Consider the following 14378-nt stretch of genomic DNA (forward strand, 5'->3'; position numbering starts at 1 on the left):
TGACGGTTAAATAAATGTCCCTGTTCTACAAAACTCTTTCAATTAATTGGTACTTGCTCTATCATGTAATATCACTTCTGTACTATTAATTACCTTCTGTTCTAAGAGGAATTAAATCCTTCTCAAAGCTGTGTGTTGTTGCCTTACTTTTTTTCTTCCCACGTTTTTTGTATCTGATAGCACTGCTGGACTGCAGAATATGGTGTTAGACTCCAGTGCTGCCATGGGGAGCAATAGACTTCAGGAGAAAGATGCTGTTGGAGCCCTTGGCCATGATCTCAGCAATGGCAACAGCAGCAATTTGGAAGCAGCCAGGCACCTAGCTAAACGCCTCTACCATCTGGACAGATTCAAGCGCTCTGATGTGGCAAAGCATTTGGGTAAAAAGTACGTGCTGATGTGAGGACATATGCCCTGTTGTTCATGTTACTGATTTGGGGGAGTTCACTCTTGAATGACTAACTTTTCTTTTTTTCTTTCTTTGTTCAAAGCAATGAATTCAGCAAGCTTGTGGCCGAAGAATACCTTAAGTTTTTTGATTTCACAGGCATGACGCTGGACTTCTCACTCAGGTATATGCCTCTTTGCAAACCTGATGTTCTTGTTCTAATGACCGTGCTGTGTGCTGTGCTGTCCTGATTGAATAGTGGGAGTTTTAGATGGTAAAGAGAGGAACTGACATATTCTGGGATGGAGCATTTCTCTCCTGTTTGGCTTGGTGTGCCACCATTGTAGCACTGTTAGAGCAGTTGCATTTCCTGGAGAGGGCGATCTTTGGGTGGACCTGCTTAGATATGATCCTTGATCCTTTTCTTCTTGATAGAGAGAAAAATGACAGATCAGTAAACAGGAGGACTGCCAGGTGCAGCTGAGAAGTGAAGGTGTTGCTCATGCTGAGCTGAATGGTGCTCACTGACTTTTTCACTGATGCCTTTTGGAGCTTGCTCTGCTTGACTGCACAGTGCAGAGCAGGGGCCAGGATTTCGTGTGGCTCAGCGGCCCTCTTGTTGTGTCCCCCTGAGGCACCTAAAAATATGCAGAAAAGCAAAAGCTTCTGCATTGAAAATGCCTGTGAGAGTTTGGTTGCTGCCAGGGTGGGTGTTTGAAAACCCATCCTTCAAGTTTTGTTCCTTTTTACACCGGAATTAGGCCTCAGATGTTTGTTTTCAGTATTTTTTCTTAGGAGGCAGCGTACCAAATTTTTGTAGCAGTGGCCTGTTGGCACAGTTGGTGGATAGTTAAATGCTGACAGAAAAAGAAGAGGGGTTTAAAGTGAGTTTCAATCATCTGACTTGGGTTACTCTAGAGGGTTATTATTTTTCACTAACTGTACAAACCCCGGAAGGCTGTGGGTTTTGTCAGTCCCCTTGCAAATAATTTCCAGGAGGTCAGCTGCCAGCAACTGCATCTGAGGGTGAAAAAAAGCACTCAGGTCCTGCACACTAATGGCAGTAGGAACCCACCTGCAGAAGGGGTTAACAGAGTGCTACAGTGCTGCATGCTCCAGGGAGCTGAGCACCAACCCTGTGCAGGGTGGAGGATGCTGGTTCCTTGTTCTGGGTGTTAGGTGCCCTAAGGCGTGATTCTAAATATACCCATCTTTTAAATTGTGAAATGCAACACCTAATTATTTTGCAGCACATTTTTAGGCGGTCTCTTCTCCCTGTGGATCTCCGGTTAATATTAATAGTCGTGACCTTCTCTAAAGTATGCTCTCTCTGGCATGGTACTTAGACGCTCAAAGAACTTGAGCCAAACTGCAGAGGCTGTCAGGCACCGTAACCGCATAGAACAGTCTGAAGTCAAAGGATCAGCTTGAACCCCGGTGGTATGCTGCCCCACATATGCAGGACTGAGAAGTAGCTGTGCCATTAATGCTGGCTTGCTGGTGAGCCATGGTTTGTTACACCATGGTGATGTGTTGGCACACCACAGCCCATAGCTGCAGCCCTGACCCACATTATCCCCAAACTGTGTGAAGCTGTTGTATAGTGTGTAACACAGTTGATGGAGAGTCCAGGATATAATGACAGTCATTCATTGCCCAGCTCTGCTTCCACACTATCTGCATGTGATCTTTTGTCACTCATGCATCTTTCTTGTTTATTTAACAAGTGTTGTTCTACCATTTGCCAATCCAAGGGGTCTTTCAGATGGGTAAATGTCCTGAAAACAAGAAGGGGCTTGTAGGTCTCTGGTGACAAGCATGAGCAGGGGCTATTGGTGGAAAGATCCTGAGTTGGAAGAGCTGGGACAGCTAGTTGTCAAAAAGTCCTACTAGGGCACGAAATAGGGTTGGACGAGAAACCCTGTAGAGACTCAATTGTATGTACTTGTGAATTTAGTAATTTGCAATACACTGCATGTGAAATGAAGTTATTACCAGGCAGATCACACTCTGTATGGGTGTGAGATCACTGCAAGTATGGTCTGTCTCTGACCTTACATCAAAGAAAAACAATTAATAGTTATTCTTCCAGGTCAGACAGACTTTCAGTGCTTCAGCAGCATATTCCTCACTTCTCAGACCTGGCGTTTCAGTCCTATGAGATATTTAAAATTTGTCTGTTAGGTGCTCATTTTGTATGCCTTCTTGCTTCAGACCCAAAGGGTCTGTGCTTTCAGGCTTTTCTTAGAAGCATCTTGACAAATGAGTATAGGCTGATAGCATTGAGATCATCTCTTGGCTGCAGATGTGGGAATTTGGACAAGTGCAGAAGTTAAAAGAGAAGGCTCTGGGGAGACCTCATTGTGGCCTTCCAATAGTTGAAGGGAGCATGTAAACATGAGGAGCAATGGCTGTTTATGAGGGTGGATAGTGATAAGACAAGGGGGAATGTTTTTAAACTGAGACAGGGGAGGTTTAGGTTAGATATTAGGAGGAAGTTTTTCACACGGAGGGTGGTGACACACTGGAGAGATTGCCCAAGGAGGTTGTGGATGCTCCATCCCTGGAGGCATTTAAGGCCAGGCTGGATGTGGCTCTGGGCAGCCTGGTCTGCTGGTTGGCAACCATGTCTGTGGCAGGGAAGTTGAAACTTGATGATCATTATGGTCCTTTTCAACCGAGGCCATTCTGTGATTCTTCATGAGAGTTGGCTGCAAAAGGCTAGCTTTTCTAGCAGGAGCAATAGTGGAGTGGGTAAGAGGCAGATGAAGATGTCTCCTCTTTTTGCACAGGCTGTGCCCCTGTATGTATCTGCCCTCTGCCCAGGACTGTCAAGAGCAGTAACAGGGCAGGTTTTGCTCTTTTGCTATTGATACACAACAGGAGAAATTTCTGTCCTCTTTCTCATGTTTTCTGCAGGGCACATGGCCATACTTCTCTTCTGCAAGGTGACTGTTGGGTCATGGCTGCTGTGTTACATGTCCCACTGGAAGGAGAATTTCACATTCAGTCCCAACTCCAAGTCCTTTGTGCCTGTGCCTCACTTCACTGCCTCTGATTTTGATGGAAATAATGATGGCTGTAAAGTTAAAAGGTGCAGGCGAAAAGGGCAGAGAACATCCTGGATGTATGTTGTACATGACCTGTTCCAGTGTCTTCCCTGAAGAAATGAAAAACACTAAAAATTAGGAAAAACTAGTTCAGTTATTAAATTTGCTTGTTAACTGGTATATTCCATGGTTAAGAACAGTGGTAGTTTAACTCCTTGTTCATGTACTGTGATGTTAATTACAGGAATTAACTGTGCATGGTTTGATAGTCTGTTTTCCTTGACAGGCTTCTTGGAGCCAGCTGCTGGGCACATGCTTATGTATTTCTTAAGCTCTGTAGCTATATATGCTTCCCCCTGTCTGAGGGGGATAAAAAAAATTATGATTTTAATTTTTCCTTTCTATGCAATTCTTTTAGGAGTTTCTTTAAAGCCTTTTCACTTATTGGAGAAACTCAGGAACGAGAGAGAGTTTTAGTCCACTTTTCCAGCAGATACTATCAGTGTAACCCAAACACCATTTCTTCTAAAGGTAACTTTGCTTTTAATAAGAAGATGTTTAGTCTCCTTCTATCCTCACCTTGTTTGTGTGGTTGCATGTAGGGTGATGTATAATTGTTGTACCATGCTTTAGAAATTGCCTACTGTGAGCATGGAAACCCTTCATATTGTCCACACATAATCATGTGTAAAGATCTTTAGGCATCCTCAGTGTAAATTCTTAGTTGTAGCATCTCCAGATTTAAGTGTCTGCACTTCTCTTTTTTGGTCTCACTGGCTCTGAGTGTGTGTGGGTGCTTGCACTCTAGCTACAGTAAATGAGAATGCCACCTTATCTGGAAGTGATGCAGTTCACTTCTCATACACCAATCCATGCTTGTTTCTTCTCACACACTGATACTGCAAATGCCCATTCTTGCCAGTTATGGAGGTGAATTTTGGGTGCTGTAGACCCTGGCGAGTTTTCATCTTCACTAACATCAGTCAGAATGCTGCCTCCTTGCCAGTGTTTTCGGTCATTTTGGAAACTGATGTGAGAAACAAACAAGCACACAGATCAAACTCTAGAAAGTTGGCATTCAAAAGGAGGGCACACTGTCAGCTGGCATGGCTCCTGCATTCAGTCAGCCACACCAGCAGTGGAATGTGACTGTAATTCCAGTGCTGGCTGATCACACACTGAGAAAGCTGAGAAAAGAAGGAGGGTGGAAAAGAAATATGCACAGGCTGAAATGTACCTTTGGTTCTCCAGTGTAACTAAGGAGGAGCTGCTGCATTTGGAGCTGCTGTCTTGTTTACTTACCCCTGTTTTGTGGTTAACCCTTGTTACAGTGAGATGGTATTTGCCCTCATTATGTCTTTCTAGCTTCACTGGTTTGCCTGTCAGACAAGAGAATAGGTAGCAGTAAGACGTGATCTGCTCCTGTGCTATCTCTGTCCTCTTTCTTATGCCTTTCTTATTTTAAGTCAGGACAGACAGTTAAGTAAGAACAAGCACATCATTTACAGATTAAAACAATGATTTGTGTTTGATGTGGCTTACTCTAGTCCAAGTTGCAGAAAGAAATTTCCAGTTCAGAACCTGAACAAGTGTCTGGATTAAAGTGAGTCCTGTAGACTTTGCATAGGGTTTTAATTTGTTGCTGGATTTCCACTGTCAGTAGTCAAGTGGTGCACTGCAGAAATGTGGTGTTTGTTTCTTTCGGTGGAAATCCAGGATTGCATTTGCTTTTCTCTTTTCTCCTTTCCCTTCTTAATCTTTTGAGTATATTTGCGATTTGGAATTGGGAAGGCAAGCTGCTGTGAAGAAATGCATAGACCTGAACAGAGGCACCACAGTCTCAGATTGAAGCTGCTTCAGACTTAACATTGTTAGTGATGATAGTAGTACTTCTTTCATTCCGTGCTTTGCTAGAATTCTGCTTGGGTACTAGGCCCTGTACAAGCATGATAAGAAAGCATAGTACTTGTCTTGAGGGTTGTCTTTTTGTAAAGGCCTTAGGCCTGTGATCACACAGTCTTAGTGACTTTTAAGATATGTATATCCCCGTCCACCATTTCTCTTCTTTTACAACATGGGAATTTGTACATGATTTGGCTACAAGAGATTTTAATTGCAATTCACTACAGGATGTCTTTACTTTATAAGTGATCATTTTTCTCACCTCTGTGAGAGAAGGGAAGATGACATCTGGTGTTTATAAACAAGAGAATAGATAAGTTATTTTTCCTAGTGTAAACGATGTTTGGAAACTGAATTTAAGCATTTGGAGATTGACTTTAAAAGAAATGCGTGGAAAATGAGGAACATGCTTTTGCAAATTGTGATCCTTACTGACTTAATGGCAGTGACTCTGAGAGTGTAGTCAGAAATACAGTGTGTCTCTTCTGGTGCCTTGTGGAGGATCTGTGATACATGCAGGACCTCCTTAGACATTGCTGAAGTACTCACTACCCAACACAAAGTCTAGGCAGTGAAAATATCTGGCTGAAGTTATTAAGAATTCTCCACTGAATGAGGAGAGGGCCAGAGGGGGAGAAAAACATACAATTGTTATGTTCTATCATACTATATAGAAAAATAGCCATTTTCTGTCTTCACTTTCTGTCCTAAACAGATAAAATAAAAAGGAATTCATACAAGCTGTGGTACTGATGTCAGCATGGTTTCCTGTCTAGTTTGCTTCATTTATAGGTGCTGCAAGATAGTTTTGACATTCATTAAAAGGTGAAAGAAAGGTTGCTCTGTTTTGGCAACTGTGGAATGACCTCACCGTTTGTTTACTTATTTGTATTTCTTGATAAACAGATTACCATTAAAAAAACAGGCTCAATTAGACTGTGAGGCTTGGTTTCATCCACTCTTAAGGGTACAATCTTGAGTTTGCATGTGACTGGTTATATCTCTCTGCAGATGGAATTCACTGTCTCACGTGTGCCCTGATGCTGCTAAACACTGATCTGCATGGCCACGTGAGTATGCACAGCTTCATATAGATTGATCCTGACAACTCTGTGTCTGGAAGTAGCAGTCTTCTGGCAACAGAATCCCCTTGCTGATGGCCTGATTCTAAAGTGCTCTGAACATCTCTGTTGCAGACAGCAAACAGTGAGGTGGTTGCTCTCCCTGAAACTGCTGTAGTACGGGGCAGAGCTGTCCAGCGTGCCCAGGAGCACACAGTTCTAGGCCATATGTGTGAAGATGCTCTTTGTAGTTGAGCTCCTCCTTTTCTTGTCTGATCCCCATCCTTTCCTGATGATGGCAGGTGGTTCTGATTTGGGAACTGTTGTTGGGATTGATTTCTCCTTTCCAGTGTAAAAATACTTGGGAAAGTGGAAGAAGTAAGAGAAGAGAAACTGGGAAAGTCAGAAGGGGAAGGTGTTGGTTGTAGGCCTTGTACTGCAGACAGAAGAGCTGATGGAACCAGAGTTCTGCTCAGCCAGAGTAATTATGAGTGTGCCTGGAGGCAAGAAAGCTGAGGAGGGGTGTGGATATCCTGAGCTGAGGCCGAATTCCCCCAGCAAATGCCTCTCCCCAGTGGCTGCCTGGAGGAAGTAATTTTCTAGCTGAAATTTTCTTAGTCACACTGGAGCAGGGTGCCAGCAGCCCTAGGACATGTCTTTCAGCACTCATGGTGCAGTAGGCTGCTGTGCACAGTATTCCTATGGTGGGAGGTGTTCTCTGTCCTTACACAGCAGGGATGTGTATTGGGCAGCAGGTGACAGAGGCTTGTCCCTGGGGACAGGGGTAGCCTGGGCTGCATTATGGTGGGTCTGTCTGTAAGGGTTTCTCAGCCCCTGTGGGGCACAGCTCTGTAGTGAGTGCAGGTAACAATGCCAAGGCTTCTGTGTGCTTCTCCAGGGATTTTGACGCCCACTTCGCATTCACTGAAGATCACATTGATCTGAAGATAGTAGGAGCAGGAGAGGAAGGGGAGTTGTAAAAAATTTTGTCCCCGGAAGCAGGGCTTATCTTAGCTTCGAAGTGTGTGGGACAGTGAGTGGAATTTGGGGAGCATACCTTGGTGTAACTCTCAACCTCCTCTGCTTCCCTTGATTACATTGCAGACTGCCTGCACAGGTATCCCGTTACACAGGGCAGCAAACAGCCTGGCACAACAGAGAGGGAGAACTGAATATTGTGCCTGAGCTGGCAGTGTTGCCTATTGCTTTCTATGATGCGTTAGAGGGCTTTTTTTAGATACTGGAGGGGGAGAGGTGCTCTGGCCCTTCATTGCTGCTGTTGATTTGCAGCTAAAACTAGAAAAGCTAAGTGATGCAAAGTGTAACATTGGAGACTGTCCTACTGGCAGCTACATGTATGGAGCTCTAATGTTTGCCAGACTTCTGCTTCTCTCTGTCCCTCTGGGATTTCCTTTAATTTTGGTTTTCTTCTTACTGTTTTGCATTTTTCTGCATAGGTGGTAAGTTGGGCATTTCTGACTTGGAATTCAGCCCCTTGCACAAATATACTAATTGCCTGTTTCCTAACAAAGGCATAGTGCTTCAACCTGACCTGAGCATGATTCTACAAGAGCAGAAAACAAATGAGTTTGAGCTTGTCTATGCTGAGCTTTTTTTGTTGCTGACATGCTAAAAGTAACTGCAGATACTTTTGTTTCATAGTGAGCTTGACTTCTTGTAAGGCTGTAGGCCTCCAGTCTGTACCTTCCCTTAACTCTTGTAGACAAACTCTTACTTTTTCCTTTATTTGCCTCTGCTTTACCACACTTCTTTCTTTTCATAAATACAGCATTTTTGCTAGCTATGTCTTGGAGATGCATGCTCACTTTTCTGCAGGCAGGCCACTATCCAGACTGTAAGAACATGTTAGAGAGGTAACTGTGTTCAGAGTAGCTCTAGACTTCCAGACACATCTTTTGAAACCTGCATGGCACTGTGTGGAGATATTAGCTGTGGTCCTGAAGCAAAACAGCCATTCATTTGGAGTGCTCATTATCTCAATAAGTAAACTGGACCATACTGCAGTTGAGCTTGGTCAGTGTGGAGAATTACAAACTGCTGTGGAGGAAGCAAACAGAAACAGTCTGATCTCTGTAACAGGGAAGAAAGAAGGTGTTTGCAAGTTTATGAGAACAGCTCCAGCTTGCACCCAAAGACTGCACTTACGAGCTGTATTCTGAAGTTCAGCAACCAAGGGGCCAGGGTTGTAGCCCTACAACCCTGATTAAGATTTTTAATGATGTGGGAAGCACTGTGTGCCCCTCTGGAAGTATCTCCTTTCTTGTGCATGGGTATTCCTGCCTGTCTTCTTTTTGCAGTACAGTGTGGCCGAAGACTGTGGAATGTCCCTTTGCATCTAGATAGGGTTGATAGTCAAGGTTTGATGAATTTCCAGTTTTCCCTAGGCCTTTGTTATGGAATGGGAGTAGTTGAGCAGTCCAAGCAATCATGTAGCTGTAACACTGAATAATCTATCTTACTGACTCATCCCTTTCTTGGCTTTTAACTTCTGTCTGCATAAAGCTCTTCCAGTGTAGGTTGTCAATATTTCACATTTTGTTGGCAAGGCAGGGCAGAGGGCATAAAGTTGGAAGGCTGCTTCCTCAAGAGAATAGTAAGCAGTCTGTTTTGCATGCAGGAACAAGGCAGGTACCTTGTAATGCATTTACATTAGTCAGAGGAAGCAAGTGCAGCAGCACTGCTTATTGGGACACAGTACTGCAGGTGGAGGTTTGCAGATTGATAGCCTGACAGAGGCTAGCTCTCAGTTGACCTAGAAGTTTATGGTCATTTTTTATTCTGCAGCCAGGGCATATCCTGATCATGGAGTAGACTCACCACCTTGTCCTCTCTGGCATCTGTAAAAATACTGTGGTCATCAGAGAGTCCTGATTTCGCATTATTCCTGTCGTGTTTCTTCTTGCGCTTCCTTTTTTATCAATTTGATATTACCATTTCTGCCTGCTCACAAGGCTTCCCACATGCAAGTTTGGGGTTTCTAGCATGCAGGACACTAGGGAGACCAAGCACAGACACTTTTCTCTAATGGCTGACTGAGACTGGGATTCAAGAGCAATCTAATGCAGCCTCAAGCCTCCGCATGAGGTCATTTTGGATCAACAGCCATTTGCCGAAAGGCTGTGGCTCAGCTGGATAATTTCAGACAATGAATGAGGTAGAAAAAGAAAAAAGAATTACCTGGAAATGTCAGAGAGTCATAGAACATTCTGAGTTGAAAGAGACCACAAGGATCATTGAGTCCAACCTCTGGCTCTGTACAGCAGTCCCAGGATTCAAATCCCACGTCTGAGAAGTTGTCCAAACATTTGATTTCTGGCAACTGAGGCCTTGACTACTGCCCTGGCAGCCTGTTTGATGCCTACTGCCCTCTGGTGAAGAACCCTTTCCTAACACAGCCCTGATCCTCCACTGACAGCAGCTCCACCTCAAGTTAATCTCAGGGCTGTGACTCAGAAAATGGATGCTTCTGTGTATCTAACTGTTGCAAGGCAGTTGCTACTGGACGATTGGTAAGCGAAAGAGAAAGGTCTGGAAAGGGCCTCAGTTTTTTGTTTCTTGGTGCCTCACATCAGAATCAAGTAACTATTTTCTCTCAGAGGCTGATAGAACCTTTGGAGACGTGGGGGTGGAAAGCACGATGCATATACCAGTGTGCTTCAGCACCGCCCTGTTCATTACTCTCCAGTATTTACCTTTTTTCTGTTCAGATGGGCCCAAATGCACTTTGCCTTTTCCAACTAAGTTCACAAAGAGATGCTTGCCTGTGAGTAATTTTGGGAATGACTTCTTAGTAACACTTGCCTTGGGCTGGAATTAAAGCTGGGAGATGTAATTTATCTGAGATGTTGCATGTTTATGTCATTTTAGAAAGTAGTATGGCTGTAGTGCTTTGTTTCTCTGTCATCCTTTCCAGAACATTGGGAAAAAGATGACCTGCCAAGAATTCATTGCTAACCTCCAGGGGATGAACGATGGTAAAGACTTCCAAAAAGAACTGTTGAAGGTAAGAAATGAACTGCAGAACGTGGATCTCAGTATCAGTGAGATAGCTCACACCCTGTTTGTGTTTTCTGAATTGTAAAACAGGACAGACTGTGTTTCTTCTAAAGAACATGCAGTATTTACAATGTGTATTCTGTTGTTTTCCTTCTGCCTTTACTTGAAGGTGACTGAGACTACATGTACCATGAACAGTCAAGACTTATCTTCAATGGGGGTGGCTTCAGAGCTGTATGCCTTAAGAGCTCAGGTGGTCATGCAGTCCCAGATTGCTGTCTCTTGATTGAATCAGAGAGAAGCAGCCAGTTGGTTCTGACTATTCAATATATAAGGACTAATCCTGAGCTGTGTATCTGGAAGGCAAATGGTTTTTCATCAAAGGTGCTTTGGGGTTTTCACGTCAGAGCAGATGTAATTTCAGATTACAATGTGCTGTCTGGCACAGACTGCTTTGCTTCAGATTTTATTCATTAAGTTTATGCCAGGAGTTAAATCTGAAGAACTGCAAAAGAGGATGAAAAGGGTGGATCTTGTTTCATTGTCAGTAATAATGAGAATGTTTCATTTCTCTTTTTATGTGGTTGTTGGCATGAAACAGCAATCTGTTTGAATGAGGAGAGGAGTGCATACACCGGAGTTCATAATTTTTTTTTGTAATGGAAATAATAATGAGAGGTTGCTGCATCTGAGGTCTGACCCAAAGCCTACTGAAGTAAATCAAAATAACTGCTGCCTCTTCTGTGGGTTTTGTAAGGCCTATTGTGAATTGCATATGAACCTGCGTAACTGTAAGTGGCAGTCTTTGTTTTGTGGTAATTGGTAGTTCCTCCAGTTTCTCCAGCTTTTTGAGGAGGACAAGACCAACTGCCAGGTCCTGCACTTTGGCCACAACAACCTCAGGCAGCACTAAGTGGAAGACTGTGTGGAAAAATGAACCAGGGGGCCACTGGTCAATACTTGACTGAACACGAGCCAGTAGTTTGCCCAGGTGGCCAAGAAGGCCAATGGCTTCCTGCCTTGTATCAAAAGTAGTGCAGCCAGTAGGAGCATGGAGGTGATCATCCCCCTGTAATCAGCACTGGGGGGGCTGAACCTCGAGTCCTGTATTCAGTTTTGGGCTCCTCACTAAGAGACAAACACTGAGGCCTTGGTATGTGTTCAGAGAAGGGCAACAAAGCTGTGAGGGGTCTGGAGCACAAGTCTTATGAGGAGTGGCTGAGGGAGCTGGGATTGTTCAGTCTGGAGAAGAGGAGGCTCAGGGGAGACTTTATTGCTCTCTCAACCGCCTGAAGGGAGGCTGTGGTGAGGTAGGGGTGGGTCTCTTCTCCTGCACAGGTGGTGATAAGACTAAGGGAATCACCTCAAGTTGTGCCAGGGGAGGTTCAGGTTGGATATCAGGAAAAATTTCTTCTCAGAAAGAGTCGTCAGGTGCTAAAATGGGCTGTCTGGGGAGATTGCTTCGTCACCATCCCTGGAGTTGTTCAAGAACTGTGTGGGTGTACACTGAGGGACAAGGCATAGTGGGGAAATACTGGTGTAGGTCTATGGTTGGACTGGATATCTTGAAAGTCTTTTCCAACCTTGGCGATTTTGTGATTCTGTGATTCATTGTAAAGAACTGGGAATGTAAACTCAAACCCCTTGTTATTAGTTTTTTCATGTCTTTATTTTTAAAATCCGAATGCAATGCTCATCTGTCAGTAGCATCACTTAATTTTTTTTTCATGGAAGTTCATTTCTTACCCTGTCATAGATGTATTGAGATTAATTTGCAAGCTAATTGCAGCCCTTACTGAATAAAAAGGTCTTAAGGCTGTGTTTAAATAACCTTCAGATTTACTGAGGAGAGATTTCCACTGGTTCTCACCTGCTGTTTGTTGTCCTGCTGACAGAAGTACACAGTTGAGGCTGAATCTTGGTGTTTATTATTGACCTTCAGACTAATGCTGAGGCTGGCTGGCTCTTTGCCAGCCCACTGAGAGCAAGAGAATGGGACTCAAGATGTACTGGAGGCAGTAGGATGGAAGAAACCCGGTGCCAGCATCCTGCTTCATTTGAGATGTTTTGCTCTTCTCTGCATGCTGCCCTGATGCTTTGGGGACAGATGTAGCACCCAGCTTTGGTCTGTTGTCTCACTTATCTGAAGATATTCTAGATGTTCTGCCCCTTGTTCTATTAATGTATTGGTGAAGAGAAGCAGAGCGCATGGCAGTGAATGTGCATTTCAATTGCTACATTACTGTGTCCACAGCAGCTACCCTGACACAAGTTGTGTGATTACAAAGATTTAGCTGAAATTAAATTTGCATTAGTGTCAATAAATTAAATTCACAGAACCCTGCTTCAGCACAATGCTGAAACGCTTTTGGCTTGCTGGTGCATTAGCAGGACGGCTAATGACAAGCAACTGAGGCTGCTGGCTGATTCCCTGCAGCCCTTCAAGGTTTCTGTGAGAGAAGGGCCATTTCCACAGGGTGGCAGTGTGCCCCTGCGGGAGCGAGATACTGACACCCACGATGTGGTTGGGAAGCAATTGTGCTTTTCTGCCTCTGGTCCTCCTGCATTCCCCTCGTGTCTGTGAGATGAGCATTGCACCACTGTACGAAGTCTGCAGCTTTGCATAGCCAAGCCCCAAAGCAAAGCTGAATTGCAAGAAGAGGGGAGAGGTCTTAACAAGTGACTTACAAGTGGCATTCATCCAGGACTTACAAGTGCACGGCAGCTTTTGTGATGGGTCTGAAACACAAAGTCAGTCAGGGCTGCAAATCGTGGTTGAGGTATCCAGAACACACAGGGCATACAGGTGGAAGTCAGGTCAGTTGCTACAAAGTGTACCCCTGGGTGCTTATTTTGTCTGAATAGGAAAAAAGGCTTTCAGTGGGCATGTATGAACATGTGAGGAGATTCAGTTCGCCTTTATGCATGATCAGCCTCAAAAAGCTTTGGATGTGAGATCTGATTGCACTTTTCCCCTTGCTATTCCCGTGAAGGACCCTAGCTTTGTTTTATTTTTTATTTTTTCCCAACAACAAGGCCACTGTGGTAAACATCATCAGGCCTTGTAGTTCAGACCATAATTCTCAGTGTCATTGACAGTGCTTTGGGAATGGGGATTTTCTTCTGGCCAGCAGGCAAATGAGAAATGCTAATATGGTTTCACTCGCTGTGTGTCTTTTTGTCTTTTCATTAACAGTGAAAATGGTTTCACTTTTGTACACCCATCTGCACAATGGCTCATCTCTTTTTTCTTTTTTCTCCCTCCTTCTGTTGGATCTGAGGTTCCCTTTAGAGCTAGGACCCATAATGGCAAATATGCCAAACCTCTGATTAACTGTGTTTCTCCCCATGAGATCTGCTTGCAGTATTCATATATTCAGTGCTTTGCCAGGCAGATAGATAAATGCACCTTCCCTTTTATTCCATTTTAGTTCTGGTTTGACCATCTGTCACACATCCCATTAATCTGCCATCAGCTGCTAGTAAAGACCAGAAGTAGAGACAGTAGCCTGATTTTCATTACGTGCTGTCAGTGCATGTAGACCTGAGTGTTGTAGTTTATACTTACTCCAGAGTTCCTGTATACCTTCAAAGTGGAAGCAACTCCTTGTAAATAAGAAGCAGCATCCCAAGCTGTGATTCACTGAATCACAGGACTATCTTTGTGGGGCTGACTGGTGTTAAAGGTGAATCAAGCCTTTTAAATCCAGGCAGATTAAGGTTATTGAAATGAAATTTTTCAAAGTCAAGAAAACCTTTTGTAACTCCTGTCCTTTGGCTCTGAGCTCTCACACTCTAAGCATACAAATAATTTTATTCTATATCAAGCTGGGCAAGGTGATCCTGAATTACTAGCAGTGTTTTCTTTTCAGCTTTGATCTGTAGCAAAGGTCACTGTGCCATGGTGAGTATAAGCCTTGGAAAGAGTGCAAAGGCTTGTGAGTACAAAGAATTGTGACT

At 43.9% G+C, this 14378-nt stretch overlaps 1 protein-coding gene across 2 annotated transcripts in view; it reads left to right on the forward strand.

Moving 5' to 3' along the window:
- The window catches only part of PSD3 (pleckstrin and Sec7 domain containing 3), a 113017-nt gene that overhangs the window by 37611 nt on the left and 61028 nt on the right, over window positions 1-14378 (forward strand). For both annotated transcript variants that reach the window (XM_085214477.1, XM_085214476.1), the window contains 5 exons: window positions 181-387; window positions 492-572; window positions 3857-3969; window positions 6352-6410; window positions 10336-10425. In XM_085214477.1, coding sequence (XP_085070603.1) covers window positions 181-387; window positions 492-572; window positions 3857-3969; window positions 6352-6410; window positions 10336-10425 — 550 coding nt within the window. The remainder of the gene's footprint in view (window positions 1-180; window positions 388-491; window positions 573-3856; window positions 3970-6351; window positions 6411-10335; window positions 10426-14378) is intronic.

This window comes from Meleagris gallopavo, chromosome Z, assembly GCF_905368555.1.
Source record: "Meleagris gallopavo chromosome Z, MGAL_WU_HG_1.1, whole genome shotgun sequence".
Taxonomy (NCBI): domain Eukaryota; kingdom Metazoa; phylum Chordata; class Aves; order Galliformes; family Phasianidae; genus Meleagris; species Meleagris gallopavo.